The following is an 18,943-nucleotide window of genomic DNA, read 5'->3' as shown; positions in this document are numbered from 1 at the left end:
CTGATACCCTGCAATGAAAATGCTATGTACATATAAAGGGTGATTTGTTAAATCCACTTCAAGTACAGAGACTCCTAAAGCACATGGCAGAGAAATGCGTGATTGGAGGATCTTTGATGAAACAAAGAGATGAGTGGTGCATATTCATAGCGATCCTATACTTCGAGTGTTTTCAGCACTTCGTTAAGGGTTGCAGAACGCCTTGCAAGTATGTTTACTCTCGTATGAAGAGACTAGTCTGTGCTCACTTTCAAAAAAAGATAAATAGGTGACCCGATAAAATGCAAGAACTGCAAGGGACCTTAAGCATCATCTAGCCAACCTCTTCATTCTATGGATGAAAAACAGAAGCAGAGAGGTTAAGTAGGTTGCCCACAGTTCACATAGTGAGTCAGAGTTGAAACCAAGACTGCAACCCAAGATCCCCACGCTAGCAGTCAGGTGCATTTGTTTTTACTGCACCTTCCTGGCCTGTGCCAAAGGCCAAAACTAACTCAGAAACGGAACTGAGATAAAAGTTAAGAGTCAACAATATAGTGATCCTACTACCCCTGGGCCTATAACTGAGCCTGCATTTTAGAGTGAACAGGGAAAGGGAGAGTCTATGTGAACTCCTGCTACAGGCCAGTCACTTTGCTGACCACTTGCATACACACAAAACACAAGATGCAAAAGTATTCTCTCATCGTTCCATAGTCAGTGAGTCAAGAAATATTTCCTGCAGGCTCTTTGTGCCAAGGACAGTTCCAGGCCCTAGAGATCACATCACTGAACACGACAGTGTCCCTTCCTTCATAGAATTACATTCTAGTTGGAGGAGACAGAAAATAAACCGGTCAACTAATGACTACACTAGAAAGTATTAAGTGCTAGACAGAGAAATGAAAATGAAATGATGCAAAAAAGGAGGGAAGTGGAAGAGTGGGTACTGCCTTACCTGATCAGGTCTTTTCCTTCCTGGATGAAAAGGACTTGAAACCAGCAGTCAGGCATGAACCTTCACACAAGAAGATGTAAAGATGGCCTAGAACCTAATATCTAGGGATAAAACCAAGTCAGAAGTCAGAGCAGGGCAGGTGGATGTAGAGATTATCAACTTGAGTGAAGTAAGACAGACAGAGGAGAAATATCAAATGACATTCCTTCTATGTGGAATCTAAGAAGAAATGATACAAAATGAACTTACTTACAAAACAGACTCACAGACTTAGAGAAGGAACTTCAGTTTGCCAGGTAGAAGGATGCAGGGAAGGGAGAGTTAGGGAGTTTGGAATGGACATGTGCACACTGCTATATTTAGAATGGATAACCAACAAGGACCTACTGTGTAGCACAGGGGAATCTGCTCAATGTTATGTGGCAATCAGGATGGGAGGGGAGTTTGGGGGAGAATGCATACATATATATATATATGGCTAAGTCCCTTCCCTGTTCACCTGAAACTATCACAACATTGTTAGTGGGGTATACCCCAATACACAATAAAAAGTTTATTAAAAAATCACATCAGGGAGGGACATATGTGTGGAGGCACATGTCTGTCCAAATACAGCAACAGAAGCAGAAGAGAATGGGCTGAGGACAGCTCAAAAGAATTTTCTGTAACAGTTCATTGCTGTTTCCTGTGACTTTTACTGGGCTGAGCAACTTAATATGCAATGGTATTCATCCTGTGGCCTCCCTTCCTCAAGACTTTTAATATCTAATGCCCCCCTTTCTCTCCATGATATCCCTTTCCTCTTTTAGCTGGATATAACTGTTTCATAACTGATGGGTTGAAGGTGACAAAGAATGACTATCAAGACCCTCATGTTAATCACAAGCATTTCCCAGACCAAGACCAGAGAGACAGAGTGGTGGAAATGCCGGTCTAATGAGCACTGCAAAAAGCATAAGCAGATTGAACCCTAAGTCAGTGCAATACCATCAGGACTTCTTAAGAGAAAACAGCAATGAGATGTTGGGACTAATTGGAAGCCGACATTGACAGAGCTGGAAGCAACACGAAGCTCAAAAAGTCAATCTGCTTGGGGAATGTTAAAAGGAAACACTTGCTTGGAAAGAATTTTTAAGTGTGAAAAAGAAAGACTATTTTCGGTGGAATTTGTGAGCAGTGAGCCTGACCACACACTGAGGGCTGAGAGAAGACGTATCACTGAGGGAACCGTGGTCCAGCTCCCAGCAGATGTTGTGCCCAGCACCCAACTGAGAAATCATGTGCTGTGATTAACGTGTGCAGCGTGCCAAGTGACTCCACTGGGAGTGAACTGGACTCTCGAATCCAACCTCTGTCTTATTTCCATGCTTCCTTCTCCTCACCCCAACATCCTCTGTGTTTCTTCATTCTGCGCTGTGTACCCTGAAAGAACCACACACCTAAGGTTTAACTGTTTCATATATCACTTCCTCATTCTCCACTGTGTAAAAACAAGTTCACACAGAACATTCCACTCCAGTGAGAGGGTTCCAATTGAGTCCACTAGAGCATACTTCCTGTAACACATCCCTAAGACCAAATTAAAGTCCACAAGGCTAAAGGATTTCACACCTGGAGTGAGCCTACCTCCTCATGTCTGGGCCAAGTGGGGTGTGTTTTATGACATCTATCCCTACTCTTAGTGTCTGGATGGACACTCAATCTTTTATTTGCCTTGCTGGTGTGATATTCAGGAACAGTTTGGATCCCAGGAGTAAAAGAGTATGCACTGTTCTGATTTATCTTCCTGGATAGCTTTTTTTTTTTTTCTACCACTGCCTCAAGCACCAGTGGATCCTGAAAAGTACCTTCCTCGCAATCAACATGCATTAAAAAATGTCCAGTCATCCCCAAAATTCCATCACGCTACATCCGTGAAGATGAGGTAACAGGGGTATAAGCACTCCACAACTGAGTTACAAGAGGCTGACTCCCAAGACTGGGGAAGCAAAAACACACCCACTAGCTGCTTAGAGTTAGAAAGCCTTCCTAGTCTGAAACTTCCATTTTTCTATCTCCTGATTTGCTAATCCAGAAAGCCAAAACTCTCCTCTGCTTCTCAGTGAAAGGTCCTAATATATTCCATATGACGACTTAAAGCTTCAGCAGCTTTCCCGTCATAATATCTTAAATGTGAAGCTTCTCTGTCCTTCAAAGATGCTAAAGATGTAAATTTAGAAATGATTTTTACAGAGTGATAATAACACTAGATACCTCCTACTGATAATTCCTCACGAGGGTGCAGGAGAAAAACTTTCAGGTTAGACTTACAGTGTTTAATACAAACTACTATGTATAAAATAAGCAAGCTACAAGGATATATTGTAAAATGCAGGAAATATAGCCAATATTTTATAATAACTCTAAATGAAGTATAATTTATGAAAATACTGAATCACTATGTTGCACCTGGAATTAATATAATATTATAAACCAACTATAATTTAAAATAGATGTTAATATATTCTTTAGGTATAAATACAGTATTTCAGATAATCACTGAAAATTGTCTCAGTTCAACCTTTTCCACTGCAATAAAGGAAATTTTAAGCTAGTGAGCTATACAGAAGACAAAATATGACATGATATAATAAATACATAAAATGTATATAAATATATAAATAATATCTATAGCCTAAAAGTTTAAAGCTTAAGAGATCATATAAATCTTTAAATTTTTTTAGCTCACCTTATAATCTAATTTTCTCATTCCAGATCTCCTGGATCAAAGATATGGAATGAAGAAACATGATTTTACATGACTACATATAATATTTTGTAACACACATGTAGTAAATTGCATCTTTTGTTTTATTAAATATAATGACCTACTGCACAAACTTCATGGATATACAGTCAATCCTCATTTCTCACGGATTCCATATTTGCAAATTCTTCTACTTGCTAAACTTTCTTTGTAAGCCCCAAAGCAATGCAGCACTTTCATAGTTGTCTGAAGACACGAGAAGCAGTGAAAATTTTGTATTGCCTGATGCACACATTCTCAGCTGGGGTCAAACATAAGTCACACTCTGCCTTCTTGTTTCAATTCTTATGATATAAACGAGTGTCCTTTTCAAGGTCCGCTACCTGCCAGGTTTTCACATCATTGTGCTTTTTGTTGGTAATTTTGCTGTGCAACATGGCCCCAAACATAGAGCTGAAGTCCCATCTAGTGTTTCTAAGTGCAAGAAGGCTGAGATGCAGCTCCCAGGGGACAGATCTGTTAGATAAGTTGTTCACACCTCAGTTACAGCACTGATGGCTGTGAATTCAATGCTAATGAATATAGTAAATAAGGTATCTAAACACAAACACACCTAAAACAAGGTTTTGTATTGATTGATGACAAAAATGTTATGATCACAGACTGGTAGGAACCAAACCCCATGTTTCCCCTAAAAGCAATGGTTCAGTATTCACTACTTCAGCATTCAAAGTGACTTTACAGAACAGAACTCCCATGAATAACAAGAATCCACTGCATCGTATTTAAAATAAGTTCTTGTGTTACCAAAAATGCTCTCCAAAGTTTCCATGCTTCCCACCTTGAAAACTCAAGGATGGTGACTATGGAGCTCTCTTTCCAGAGACCCATCTAAGAACTATTAAAATGGGTCTCTTTACACCGCTATGATAATGCTTCCCAAGGGGCAAGAGGCTAGGAGGAAAATCCTGACCAGTAACCCTGGGGGCCTGAACAAAGTTTCCTACAAGCAAAGTCCTCTCACCAGAGCTATCACAAGGAACCATGGGCAGCTCCCAGAGGCCATATCCCACACAAAGTCACAGGAGCACTCAGGTGTATGTTCCATGGCCAGGTTATTACGCCTGAATGGGGCAAAACGAGAAGGGACACTCAAGAGAACTGACAGGGCTGGAGCATGATCTGGGCAGAGGTCCAAAGGGAAGGCTGTGTCAGGGCCAGGAGTCTCCTGAGACTTTGGAGGAGGGGATGGTGACCTCTGGCCTGAAGCTAAGGGAGCTGCTAAAGCGCTGAAACAGGGAGGGGACCATGCAGACAGACACCTGAGCAACCTCCAAGGGAGGCAGACGGACCACCCCCAAGGCCCCTTTCAGCCCTTTGGTGTATGATGACAGGGTAATGATAAGACAGATCAGCTCTGTCCATTTTTATCTAAATTCTTGCTTGCCATCAGAATCCTTAAAAGAGAAACAAATGTCCTTTGGGGAGCACAGTTTCCCCAGTCTCTAGTAGTACTGTAGTGTATATTCAAAACGTTGCATATGTTTTATAGTATAAAATGTCTTTTTACTTTCTTAAGCTGTAACAAAAAATAAAAAAGTTTTTTTAATGCCTGGTTCTGTCCGATTATTACATCAGTCTAGTCTCTCTTTTTTTACTTCCCTCGTGGCTCAGACAGTAAAGAATTTGCCTTCAATGTGGGAGATCCAGGTTCGATCTCTGGGTCAGGAAGATCTCCTGGAAAAGGAAATGGGAATCCACTCCAATATTCTTGCCTCGAGAATTCCATAGACAGAGGAGCCTGGTGGGGTCACAGAGAGTCAACCAGCACTTTCACTTTCAGTCTCTTTTTTTACATTTTATTATAAACTCAATCAAACAAAAAGTAGAGAGGATCATCTAATAGATCCTTATGTACCCATCACCTAGCTGCAATTATTTTCAACATTTTAGCCCAGCTTTTTAATCTTGACTAACAGAGCTTTCATATATTTTCTCACTCAGCAGGTATTTACTGAGCAGCTGCCATGTCAGGCACTTTTCAAGTCCTGGAGCTACATGAGTGAAAAGAAGAAAACAGGCAAAAAGTACCTGCTGTGTCAAGAGCTTACATCCTAGTCAAACGAATAGTAGTAGCTAATTTTACTAAGAGTGACAGGCCATCACTGTTTGGGGCATTTTTCAAGTATTTCATTTAATCCTCACAAGAATCCTGTGACATAGGTGCTTTTATTATCCTCTTTTGCTCAGGAGGAAATAGTAGCACAGAAAGGTTAGGTAATTTGCCCAAGGTCACCCAGGCACCAAATGTAGCTGGGGTTGAGATTGGCTCTAGAGTCTGTGCTCTTAACCACCATGCCTACAGCTTCTCCAGGCCTCAGCAGGCCCTGCCTCTTTCAAAGGTCACTTCTCTGTAGAATCCCGGGCTTCTCTGACTTCTTCAGTGTAACGAAAACTACAAGAACAAGGTAGATGTTTGCTTCACAACCCTTTTTCCTCATTCATGTTGACTTGGTGGAATCTTTGGATGAACAAAACTGTGGCCATTTGTCCTTTGTTCATTCTGCTTCCTCTTAAAAGAGATGTCTTTTGTAGATTCCAATTCAAATATTACAGCAAGCTAAAATACTGTCAAAACCCTATATTTTCTATCCTAATATTAAGAATAACTAACATTTATTGAGCTTTTGTGAGAGCCAGGCACTGGGCTGAGTTCCTTAGGTCTCTTCATATAGCCCTCATAACAGCTCTACAAGATAAATACCATTATCCTTATGCTGCAGATGAAGAAATGGAGGCGCCAACAGATTGTATAACCTACCCGAGTTCTCATGACTAGAAAGAGGCAGAACCAGAACGGGACTTTATCCCACATTCTTAAATACACTACTCTGCCTCTACCTTAGAGGAATTCTCTATACTGTAAAATCTGAACTCTTCTGATGGTCCAGCAAAATATTTTACATGTATCTTATAATACTATTCTTCAAACAAAGATTTTCAGCTTTTTATTGTACCGCCCTACCTTTCAAATTGCATTTAAAACTCTAATTAGTTCTCCAAAGGGTCCTGGGAGTATTAATATTCTGATTAATTAACTCATCCTATTTTATCATTCAAGACTGGGGTAAACCAACAGACCAGGGTTTTATGACTAAGCCAAGCTCTCATATTAAAGTTATCTGTAGAGATAGCAAAGGGACCCAGAAACAGGATAGAAATCACATATGAAGGAAAACATTCAATAAGGCAGGCCCTATTTCAAGCCATAAATCACCAAATAAAAAACAGTAGATATTTGCTGTGCTCAGTTGTGTCCACTCTTTATGACCCCATGGACCATAGCCCACCAGGCTCCTCTATCCATAGGATTTTCCTGTGAAGAATACTGGAGTGGGTTGTCATTTCCTTCTCCAGGGGATCTTCCCAACCCAGGGTTCGAACCCAAGTCTCTTGTGTCCCCTGCATTGCAGATGGATTCTTTACCACTGAGCCACCAGGGAAGCCCAGAGTGCTTGTTGACATTGGTTCAATTCATTAGTTTTTAAGTCCTGTGCAAATAAATCAGACTCTGCTTTTGAAAAGTAGTCCTGAAATCCAACAGCAAGTTATTTGTTACTAGCAAGGTGGAGTTGCCTAAAATGTTTCATTGAGTAACAGAAACCTCCCTAACCTCCACTCAAGATTAAATGCATCTATTGGATGCTCTTATACTTCTCTGCATGTCTAGCCAATCTGTACACATCTTATCATATAGTAATAATTTATCTACATGCCTTCCCAAGAAAACTATAAGCTCCATGAAGATAACTATTTCTGGACCATGTTCACTGCCATATTTCTAGTGCGTAGCATGGAGCCACAGTAATGAAAGACAGATAAATAAGTTTCACTGAAAAGAGTGAATGAGGGAGTGAGTGAGTGAGTGAATGAAAGAATGAAACAGGCACTCTAGTACCAGAAAGGAAATGAGGGCTATCCAATTCATTCTGGCACCAGCTTTTCTCAGGCCACAAGGAAATTCAAGTACACACTTGTTGTACACACTCAATCAAAATTTCCCACACCCAGGAGTTCTCACTAATGTTCTATGACCCTCTCCTTTTTCCTTTCTTCTTTCTAGTTTTTGCCTTGCGTTCATCTGCTTTAGTTTTAAAATATCTGTTTTATCTATACCACCTTAACTCTTCTCTATAAGTTAGTCGCTCAGTCAGGCCTGACTCTTTGCAACCCTATGGACTATAGCCTGCCAGGCTCCTCTGTCCATGGGATTCTCCAGGCAAGACTACTGGAGTAGGTTGCCATTCCCTTCTCCAGGGGATCTTCCCAACCCCGGGGATTGAACTTGGGTCTCCCGCACTGCAGGCAGATTCTTTACTGTTTGAGCCAACAGGGAAGCCCTAAGTTAATAAATAGACTATAAGTACTCCACATTAACTTATGATTTTCCTACTAGAGAATTCCTATGCATAAAGAAATGTTCCAAATTCTTATTTCTGGCTAAATACCAGTGTATTATTTTTACTTTCCCAGAAAATTACCTTTAAGCTGTTGAATTTTTCACATATGCTTAGATGATTTGCACACTGATGATTTGGGAATTACATTGACCCTCAGTTAACTCTTTTCTACCTAAAATTAAATTTTGCAGCTACCCGAAAATGTTTGGAAATTCAATGCCCCCAAGGATTTTGCAATTCAAGTCATAACACAAAGGCTTAACATTTATAGAGTCTCTCTCTAATTTTCCAGACCCATTTTTTATAAATGGAGTGAAAAAAAGAGGAAAGGAAGAGAAAAGCTGATGGAATGCTGTCAGAATCACACTTTTCCTGACATTTCTCAATGTCACCGGCAACTCCTTTTCATTCCTTTCAGCGTAGTCACGGGACTCTGAAGCTCAGTTGCAGCAAAGCTGTAGAGAGGGCTCTGGGCTGGAGTCAGATCTCCCCCGTCAGTGACTCTGCCTGGCCCAGGTTCAGGTAGAAACCTCCCTCACAGCCAGGAAATGAAAACTCACCTGGCTCAGATGCTGTTCCTCCAGCCATCTCTCGCTGACACTGGTCCTTTGGACCATGAATCTACCATGTCTGTCATTCCTGCTGTTTTGCAGGTTGCCAACAATAGGCTCATCAGTTGGGACCCAGGTCTGAACACAAGCCTGTGAACAAGGTCATTTGACTCTGAGGATGTCACATAGTGAATGGGTGATGTGCTCAGAATCTGAGACTGGGGTCCCAATCCCAGTTTTACCACTAACTTGTTGTATGACAAAAGGTGAGTTCCTTTACCCCTCAGGGCTCTGCTTTCCTCCCTTGTAGGGAAAGAATACCTACTCTGCCAGCTTTACCCATACATTGTGAAAACATGTCAGCAGATGACTTGGTGCTTTGAAAAGTTAAAGAACCTTAAAAATGAACACATTAGAATGTGGTACCCTCCAACATCCTCTCTCTTCACCTCATTTGGGGTTTCTCTTGCTGATCCCCCCAAACCAACCCCAAAGAAGCCCTCTTTGACCATGAAGGACAAAGCCTTTCTTCAGCACCAATTCTGCGACCTCCCAGGGTATAACTGGGAAGGAGAAAAATCCCCTACTATGTCAGTGGCCTATCCCTCCTCCTTCTCCTCCCTTCCAACAAAAAGAAAAATAGTAATAACTGCAACTATTACTATTTAGCCTTACATCAAGCATTTGGCTCACATTGTTTCATTTGATAGTCACAAAACCCACTTTAATAAGAGTCAGTAGCCACATTTTAAATACTAGTATCATTTCACCAATTACTGACCATTTATCACTAACTCTCAGTGGCCCCGGTTTTAGTGATGAGACAGAAAATGAGCTTAACTAACTAGCCCCACTGAAATATCTTCAGGACTTCCCAATCCCAGTGTTGGGGAGGAAGAAATTCCTTCAGGTGGCACACGATCAGAAAGATCATTTTTGTTTGAGGACTGGAAGATTTGTGTTTCTGAATCATACTTTCAGCCTCCCTTCAGGAAACATCTATGGAAACAAGGTAGCTCCAGAGTTCTCCCAAGTCACTCTCAGAGTAGAGAGCCCTGGATTCCCCTGGATTCCAAAACAAAAGGACCCAGTGGGATTGAAAACGAGGAGGGGCACAGGAGAAACACGTTTGTCCCAGGGAGCACAAACAAGCTTTCCCTCCGCCACCAGGCACATTTACAAGTGACCACGAAAATTGTGATTCAACGGTCCAGCATGCGGTATAAAATGTCAGCAACTTTCACAGTTTTGAAAACTGGTGCAAATAGAGAAGCAGAGAAAGAAGTCTGCTCTTTACACCCACACAGTACTGTACAATTGATTTGAGCGCCCCGAAAATTCCCCTAAGCATTTTTATCGTTACGTATCATTTGTATCACTCCACAGTTTAGTCAGCCAAACCATATCCTTTTCCAGCTTTAGATAAATTGCCTTTTGACAAACTGCACACAGACAAAATATCACGAAGTCCCCAAGTTGTAATCTTTACCCTGTTTTTCTACCGAGATGAGTAAGATTTTCCTATTTAGTTTAAGTGCATAACACCAGATGCATACAACAGGCGAGCCTCATCCTTAGCGTGTTTACTCAAGCTTCCTTGCCGTGTATCTGAGTTTTGTCACTACTCTTCCCAGATTATGGTACCTGCGAAATGTAATATAGAAAATTACTGTATATTGGTTTGAAAAAAGAAGCGGTCACTCGACTTTTCTAACTCTCCAAGATGATAGATAAAGCTTTAGCTATATTTGGGGGGAAAAAAATAGAGATCATCAAAAAGTGCAAGATGTTTTGTCAGTTTGACCAAATTTATCATCAATATCCAAATAAATCTCTTAATATACTATAGAGAAGCCAAACTTTATAAGCCACTACAAAATGTTTAAGCAAAATTCATCTTTGCCAGAGTCAAATAAAAGCTCACCTTGCTGTTGCTGTAACAAGGCTATGTTTATTCTGAAGAGAATACAGTAACTAACACTTTATTCATCCAGCTAACATTAAACTTATGTTCAATGGCCATCCAGGAAAATACTTAAGATTCAGATGAGATAAAGAAAAAAATGCACACAGTTCCCAGTGGCACTAAGCCTTTTAAGATCATTAACACATCAAAAGGACCTTTTTCTATAAATACGTGGACGCAGCACTTTGCCAGGCTAATGAAACTGTTGAGCTACTCAACACGCACACCACACACAAATATATATACTTGGAAAGACTAGCAACCATTAGTCAAATTAACCAGTGATTACTCCAAGAAGAGCAGTAGAAACATAACTCTGATACCTGGTGTACATGGCAAGATCTCAGGATCTGGTCACAGATACTGATGGGTAGGAGAAGGCAATGGCACCCCACTCCAGTACTCTTGCTTGGAAAATCCTATGGACGAAGGAGCCTGGTAGGCTGCAGTCCACGGGGTCGCTAAGACTCAGGCACGACTGGGCGACTTTACTTTCACTTTTCACTTTCATGCGTTGGAGAAGGAAATGGCAACCCAATCCAGTGTTCTTGCCTGGAGAATCCCAGGGACGGGGGAGCCTGATGGGCTGCCGTCTATGGGGTCTCACAGAGTCGGACACGACTGAAGCGACTTAGCAGCAGCAGTGGCTCAGATGGAAAAGAATCCACCTGGAATGCTGGAGACCTGGGTTTGATTTCTAGGTTGGGAAGATCCCCTGGAGAAGGGAATGGCTACCCACTCCAGTATTCTTGCCTGGAAAATCACATGGACAGAGGAGCTGGGCAGGCTACAGTCCATGGGGTGGCCACGAGTCAGACACGACTGAGTGACTAACACAACAACTGACCGGTGTTTAACCCTCATGTAAATTTCTTACATGAGAACTGTAAAACTCTTGGGCTCTGAGAATAAGTTAGAGGCAACAGTGTTGAACATTTTTAACATCTCAGTTTTGTTTTTATGTTTTTTTTCCATAAATGTCCTACTTGAAATTAATATACTACACCTTGAAATTAGTGTTACAAAAGTTGGCGTGTTTATATTCACATTCTAAAGTATGCAAGTTTTACTTTCAGTTTTTACCTAATGAAATGTGTTTCTTCATCAATACACATTAATTCACACAATCCTCTACAAAGCTAAGTGCTTTCAAAATGATTGTATTCTATATTTGTAGAGCACCTCGGAGTTTTCAATCACTTTCATGCACTTTATCTCATTTAACAGCGAATAACTACCATAGGGGTGAGATACATAGCTTCACTGACCCGTCTTTACCAAGGAAACAAGCTCAGAGAAGTCGGTGTCTGAGCCGATATCACAGAACTAGTTAGTGACACAACCAGAACTGGAATCCAGGCCTCCTGGGCTTCCTTCTACATGCCACCCACACATGGCACAACAGAATTACAACCGTGAAATTAATCATGCAGAAACTATTTCTACTATGCCTTCGTTCGTTCAACAGAGTCTATTTACTACCTACATGTGCCAGACCCTGAACTAGAAAGACAGATAAAAGCTCAACACCACTGCAAGCTTTTCCAGAAGTTTTGTCTGACTATTTTCCTTCTTCTTCTTGCCAGGGTAGCCTGGGTTTTCCCCCCTTAAACTGTCCAAAATAAACATGGCAATGGCTACAAGTCACAGCATGCAATTGTGGGCACTGTGATACAGGCAAGTCCAAGTCTGTGTGAGGGAAAGTTTCTGAGACCTTCCTCGAATTTTCAGTCTCCTGAACACTTTGGGGTAAAGCAGGGAGGCATGACTCTGTGCTGCTTGAAAAATATGATTCTGTGCCAGAGGAACATGCTATGTTTAATGTCCCACTGATTTTTGCCCCCATCATATCTGTGGCGAGATCCCCCAGGTGAGCTGGTAACCTCCTGCCAGCGACTATCTACCACTCTGGCTGCATGGGATTCACTGAATCCCCCACCCACTCACCCCGGTCTGCACATGTAACCAGGATTCTTTAGGGAGGTGCTTTCTGGAGACCTGAGAGAACCATAATTTCTTCTATAAAATTTCTCCTTCTTGCAATGCCATCATTCAAGTTTCATTCCTTTTCATTAAAAGTGCTTCTCACCATTCAGTTTGTTTTTCAAATGTGAGTGCTGCCAGAAAAATGACTGTGGGGAGTTTCTATCGCCTTAATGTGAATTTGATGACTATGAGCTTTCTAGAAAGGTGGGAGGAACTGGCAATCACACGTACCTGGGGTCCTGCATAGAACATGCAGAGGCAGGGAGGAGAAAAACAAGGGAAGGACACAGCTCCCCACCAGTTGTGCCAAAAGGAGCTCTGAAATAAGCGGTGTATCACTGGCTCCTGAAGACATTATAGCCATAGGGCAGTTTTTCTGCCCTTGGTCCTTTTTTAATAAAAATTAATTTTTAATGTAAAAATAGAACTCTGGTTTCTAAGGAGAAAATGGATAAATTATTTTGAGTATGAAAATTTTCAGCTGCCTCCAAAAATTTCTACTCAAGTACATCACCAAATCATCAAATAAATCATCATCCCCCAAAACCTCCCCAAACACTTCCTGATAAATGGCCAGTTTTTCTACATATCCACCATTTAGTCTAAGATAGTGGGAACCTCTTTGATACACTCTCTGTCTTTTTACCCATATCTAATCTATCACTGAATGGTGACCCATGTCTCTCTCCAAACCAAGCAATTTGTTTTATCCCGTAACTCCATTCCTTCCCATTGCACTCCTGGATTACAGCGGTGACCTGGGGACTGGATTGCCTGCCTGGAGTCCAGTGGTTCTCTACTTTGGTTTAATCCTAGAGAAAGTTTTAAAATACAAAGCCTGAGGTTCACTCACAGAGATTCTGATGTGATTGGTCTGTGGTATAACCTGGGCATTAGAGGGTTTTGTTTGTTTGTTTTTCTTTATTGTGATAAAATAAACAATATAAAATTTACTATTTTAATTACTTATAAGGGTATAGTTCAGTAATGTTAAGTATATTTAGACTGTGCAACCAATCTCAGAATTCTTTTCATCTTACAAAACTAAAATTCACCACCTTATTAAACCATATCTCCCCATTCTCCCCTCTTCTAGCCTGTGGCAATCACCATTCTACTTTCTGTCTATGTACCTCATATAAAAGGAATCACACAGTATTTGTCTTTTTGTGACTGGCTTGTTTCATTCAGCACGATGTCCTTGACGTTCATCAAGCTGTAGGCTGACCAATGTTCTATGATATGCTCCTCTGTCCATGGGATTTCCCAGGCAAAAACACTGCAGTGGGTTGCCATTTCCTCCTCCAGGGGATCCTCCCGACACACATCTCTTACATCTCCTGCATTGGCAGGCAGGTTCTTTACCACGAGCACCACGTGGGAAGCCCGTGTCTATCCTATCTTTTGGTAATCCCCTCACCCATTGATGGACACTTAGTTTTGTCTCCCGCTCTTGGCTCTTACGAATAATGCTGCTAACTGTGCAAATCTGTCACTGGCAAAGCCCATTAACCATTCCCGGAAAATAAAAAGAGAATCTGGGTGACTAATGAAGTCGAACCTTTCTCTCCTTTGTGCTTAGTCTAGTTTCACTTGCTCATAGGCCGCCATGTGCAGAGGACTTGAACTTGGCACTTTGGCTGCACCCACACCTCAGCTGGGCGGGCACGTGCAGAAACCACTCAGGTCAGTGCAATTCAAGATGGCGGGGGTGGGCCGTGTACAGAGATGCTGCCCCGGGCACTGGATCCAGAGCCAAGAGCAGTGCCTGCCTCGCGAGAATTCCCACACTTCCCCACCACAAGACTCGATAAAGCAACCTGGCCCACAGTCTGGCAGGGAAAGCATGTTCTCTAGAGTACGAGCATGTACCCCTCCATTCTTGGCTCAGAGAATCAAGCTTTCCTTTGCTTCTGAATCATATGCAAATACTACACCGTTGTATATGAGGGACTTGAACACCTGAGGATTTAATACCCTCAGGGGTCCTGGACCAATGCACAGTACTGAGACACACATACACAGAGACATGTGTGTGTGTGTGTGTGTGTGTGTGTGTGTATCAACTATTACACATACATCAAATTCTAAAATTTTTCCAAGACATTGTCTTCTTATTTCAGGAGTCTCCTTGCCAGGACCCATAGCCATGTTGACTGTGTCATCTGGGTCACTCAACACTGTCCATCCGTCTGGCAAAGACTAGGATTGGGTCCAGAGCCAACTCAAATAAAAGCCTGTGTCACATTTCCTGCCCTCCCGCCCCCTGCCCGCAACATAGCCAGCAGGGTCTGAGAGCAGGACATTGCAATCCAGTCCGATGCTTTACACCATTTACTGACAGTACATCAGTAGATCCCACGGGGCGGAGACACTGTGCTCATACGTATTTATAGACAAGGGAGCCGAAACCCAGTCTAAAGTCACACGACAAGCCAGTGCCTCAGCCTGCTGTCCTGCCTGAGACAACTGCTCTTGTCCACAGCTCTCCTGGCATGCATCCCCTCAGCTCCTGCTCTCTTGCTAATCTAAGTCCTAAAGGAAATGGGAGCCCCAAACCCTCTTCCCAGGACACTTGTCATCCAGAGAAGAAGAAAGGATGCACATAATGAAAACAGACAGGAACACAAATTGTTTTAAATATGTAACCATATACAAAACCAGCTGCAGCTGGTGCACAAGGGCTGTGGGCGGCTGATGGAGGAAGGGGTGGGGCTGCTCAGGAAGAGGTGGGCTCTGAGCAGAAGAGGGTGAAGGGACAGGGAGAGAGGGCCGGTGCAAGAAAAATGGCTGTCATGTAGGAAAGTTCCAAAGTTTGAGAACATGGAGAAAAGAGGTCTGGGAGCCAGAAGGGGCCATCTTACCAGAAAACATGATAATACAGGAAAATACAGGCAATTGACAAATGTTACAAATCTATGAATGAACTTGTAGGTTTGTTTGTTTGTTTGTTTTTCTAGAGGCAACCAGATGCCAAGGACACAGCAGCTTCCCTCAGGAGTGTTCTGGGCCTCAGTTCCCCTATGAGCTCTGCACACCCACCCCTACTACCTCATTTTCTCCTAGAGTGACCTGTGGTGAGGCCATAATTTGAAGAAATGCTTCAGTGTAGTAAATAATAGGGTAATGATAGGAAGGATCTGAAAAGTGCCAGAACAACCTTACCTGAAAGAGAATTTTGATTGATTCAAATATCTCCATAGGGCAAGAAAGCAGGTCACTTCAAAGGCATCATTCCCTCTCTTTTAACTCTCCACAAACATTCTGAAAGACCAGATGAAGTTCTCAACAGGATCCTGCACCTCCCCTTCCTAAAATTCTTCCCATTTGTGGCTGTTTGTTTTCTGACTATCTTGCTACTAGACAGTAAGTTCTTCCAGGGTAAGAAACACATCTGTCTTCTTCTCATTCAAATCCCCAGCAGGTTCCACAAAACTGGCTTATCATAAGTGCTCCATAAGTATTTGTTCATTGTCTTCCTGGAGAACTGTGGAAATCTGAGTAAGTTACAACCCCTCTTTGAGCCTCAGTTTCCTCATTTATCAACTCACAGGTTTAAATTAGCTCTACAGACAAAGAAAAAAAAAAATCTAACCATGCTTGTGGTTAACATTTCCCAAAAGGAAATGGGCTGCAATGAGGCATACCCAATGCAGGGCAGAACCAGAGGTCCTACTCAGCCTCCGTGCATCCCTGGTCCCCAACACTGATCTCAAGGGGCAACCTGAGGTGGGAGCTGGAGGAAAGGCTGAGGATGTGTAAGGGGGCAAAATTTGATGGGAAATGACTGACCTGGAGTTTAGAAGACCTGGTTCTAGTTCTGGGTCCACTAGTCTCACTTGTGATCCAGAGAAGGTCACTGTGGGTTTCCCATTTGCTAATCCATAAAATAACTGGGTAGGCATCAAGGAAAGTTCCCTTCAGATCAAAGATCTTTTTGTTTTTCTCTTGAAAGCCAAAGGTTCCTCAGCCAGAGCTGGGCTCACCATAAAAGAGACTTGAGCCCAATATTATTGCTAATATTCCCCTGATCTGTGGTCCTTCAGATCTGCACAGTTTCTTAGGTGTATGGATGGGAGACTGAATCAACAAAAAGGAAAGAGATTCAGTTTTCCCTAACCTAAGCTGTATCAGGCTACTGGGGTGGGCAGGGGAAGGGGGGGATGTAAAGGCTATCAGTAGGAAAATTTGGAGCATCAGTGTAATCCCTCCCCAAGTTAGAATAACTGCATTTTTTTTTCAGTTTCTGCATCTGTGCTGTCACTGGGGAGTTAGCTGGCTGTGTCTGTGTTTTAACATCTGTCAGCTAAATCAGAGACTTAACTGCAAAAATCGTGGGGCTCAGAAGCACCATGTGGTTTGACACTCCCTGGATGACACAAGGTCAAGAAAGCAATAAATGAATTGCCATGAGACCCAATATAACATTTTCATCAGTAACACAGCCCTAGTTCCAAAAAGCCTTTGCTCCAAAAAGAAAGAACTTGTACCCATTTTCCCCAGAACCATATTTGGACATTTCAAAGGAGCAAACCATAACAAACTAGAAGCATCTGGGGCAAACAACTGGCTTTCTATTTAAAGAGTGTCGTGTCTTTCAACATAACAGGACTGACATTGCCCATCAGAACCCAGTCCAGGTATGAACAGTATCGCCTTGAAGCAACATAGTGATACATGTGCTTTGCCATCTGCTAAACCAAATCCTAGCCGCGTGGGCGTCTATTCATGTGGAACTCCTTCCTAAGTTCTATCGCTTTAACCAAAGGTTTCTCTTCGAACATACTTTGTTTTGCAGATAAAGAAACTGATCTAGGTGGTAGTGGAGTGATAAGCAAGCTCAAACAACCTAATTTATATTAACACCAGGATCTGAAATTACAGAATTCTCAAGATTTCATAGAAAAATTGAGTTACCAAATCACTCTCCCCTGCACAAAGCACAAGTGTAGTATCAATGTTTCAGAAGACCAGATGGCCCACCAGCAAGTCCACAGAACGTGTCTTTCACTGGGGCTGGGGAGCATCTCCTCCCCTAAAGGGGTCCAAATTTTTATTACCTACTAATTCCAAGCAAGATATCTCAACTTCAGTTGTGATCATTGAAGCCCTGTGGAAAGAACAGTCCATGAATTTCTATACTGCCTTTCCACTTAGGCTTTTTTTTTCAAATTAATGTTTGCTTAAATGAGAGTTTCTGAGCCCCTTTGCTTTTCACAAGTTTTGAACTCCACACCCAATGCAGCGGAAGGCCTCATCTGAACCCTTGTCTGTACTAACCAGATGCATGAACGCTTTCTTGCGCTTCCCTTAGACAGCAGCTGAAGCTCATTTGATATGTAACTGTTAAGATTTAGTGCTTACTATGGTGCATCCATCATTGTAAGCTCTTTACATGAAACACTTCATTTAATCCTCAAAACAACCTTTTGAATTAAGTACCATTTTGTCATCCCATTTTACAAACATGGAAACCAGAGGCACAGAGAACTTAACTCATTATTGACTAGGGGATTTTGGCAGAAACTAATGCCTGTGTCCATGGGGATTCTGCAGCAAGAATACTGGAGTGGGTTGCCATGCCCTCCTCCAGGGGATCTTCCCGAGCCAGGGATCAAACCCGTGTCTCTTATGTCTCCTGCATTGGCGGGTAGGCTCTCTACCACCAGCACCACCTGGGAAACCCACAGCTTAGCACACACATGCAACCCTTGTGGCCAGCGATTTTTATTTTGGCCAGCCAAAAAACAATTCTGTTATTTCACTAACACTTTGCAGATTATTACATTCAATAACTAAACCTGAAATACCTGAAAAATCTTCTGATTTTCATGAAATATTGTCTTCAGTCCACTCTTCCGTAGAAGCAAAGGAGCATTCCTCCGCATCGTGAATTTCATTTTCACTTTCCGTATCAGAATGCATCACTAACGGTTTTTGTCTTTTTCGTGGTCTAATATTCACATTGTCTGAATCAGAACTATATTCTGAAAAACTATCATTTTCTGAGCTACTAGTATATACGTCACTCGAGCAGTCAGAGAAAGTATCTGCTTAAAATTCACCAAAAAATTCTTCTCCACTCAAAATTTCATGATGCATCATTTTTGAAAATTTTGTGTATATAATAGATGCAAGGTTGGAACAAAAACCTAATGGAGCAGACTGTGAATGATAATGACACTCATTAATTGTATACTGAACCTTTGACCAGTTTTAAGCACTGCACAATGATTTTAACTGTATCACTCTCTAGAAACACAGATTCGTCTCCAGTCAAAATTACTAGAAAACAAA

The 18,943-nt window shown here is 42.0% G+C and overlaps 1 protein-coding gene across 6 annotated transcripts in view; it reads right to left on the bottom strand.

Annotated features, from left to right (window-relative positions):
- The window catches only part of LOC138446509 (uncharacterized), a 412,831-nt gene extending 394,188 nt beyond the window's left edge, over window positions 1-18,643 (bottom strand). The window contains exon 1 of one of the 6 annotated variants that reach the window (XM_069601425.1): window positions 18,457-18,643. In XM_069601425.1, the coding sequence (XP_069457526.1) occupies window positions 18,457-18,479 (23 nt within the window). In that variant the 5' untranslated portion in view covers window positions 18,480-18,643. Of the gene's footprint in view, window positions 1-10,983; window positions 11,141-18,456 lie in introns of those variants that run through there. The other 5 variants (XM_069601429.1, XM_069601431.1, XM_069601426.1 and 2 more) reach the window with 5 other exon arrangements.
- Window positions 18,644-18,943: the final 300 nt, after the last annotated feature.

This window comes from Ovis canadensis, chromosome 10 (genome assembly GCF_042477335.2).
Source record: "Ovis canadensis isolate MfBH-ARS-UI-01 breed Bighorn chromosome 10, ARS-UI_OviCan_v2, whole genome shotgun sequence".
Lineage (NCBI taxonomy): Eukaryota > Metazoa > Chordata > Mammalia > Artiodactyla > Bovidae > Ovis > Ovis canadensis.
This window is presented reverse-complemented; position numbering and strand designations above follow the sequence as displayed.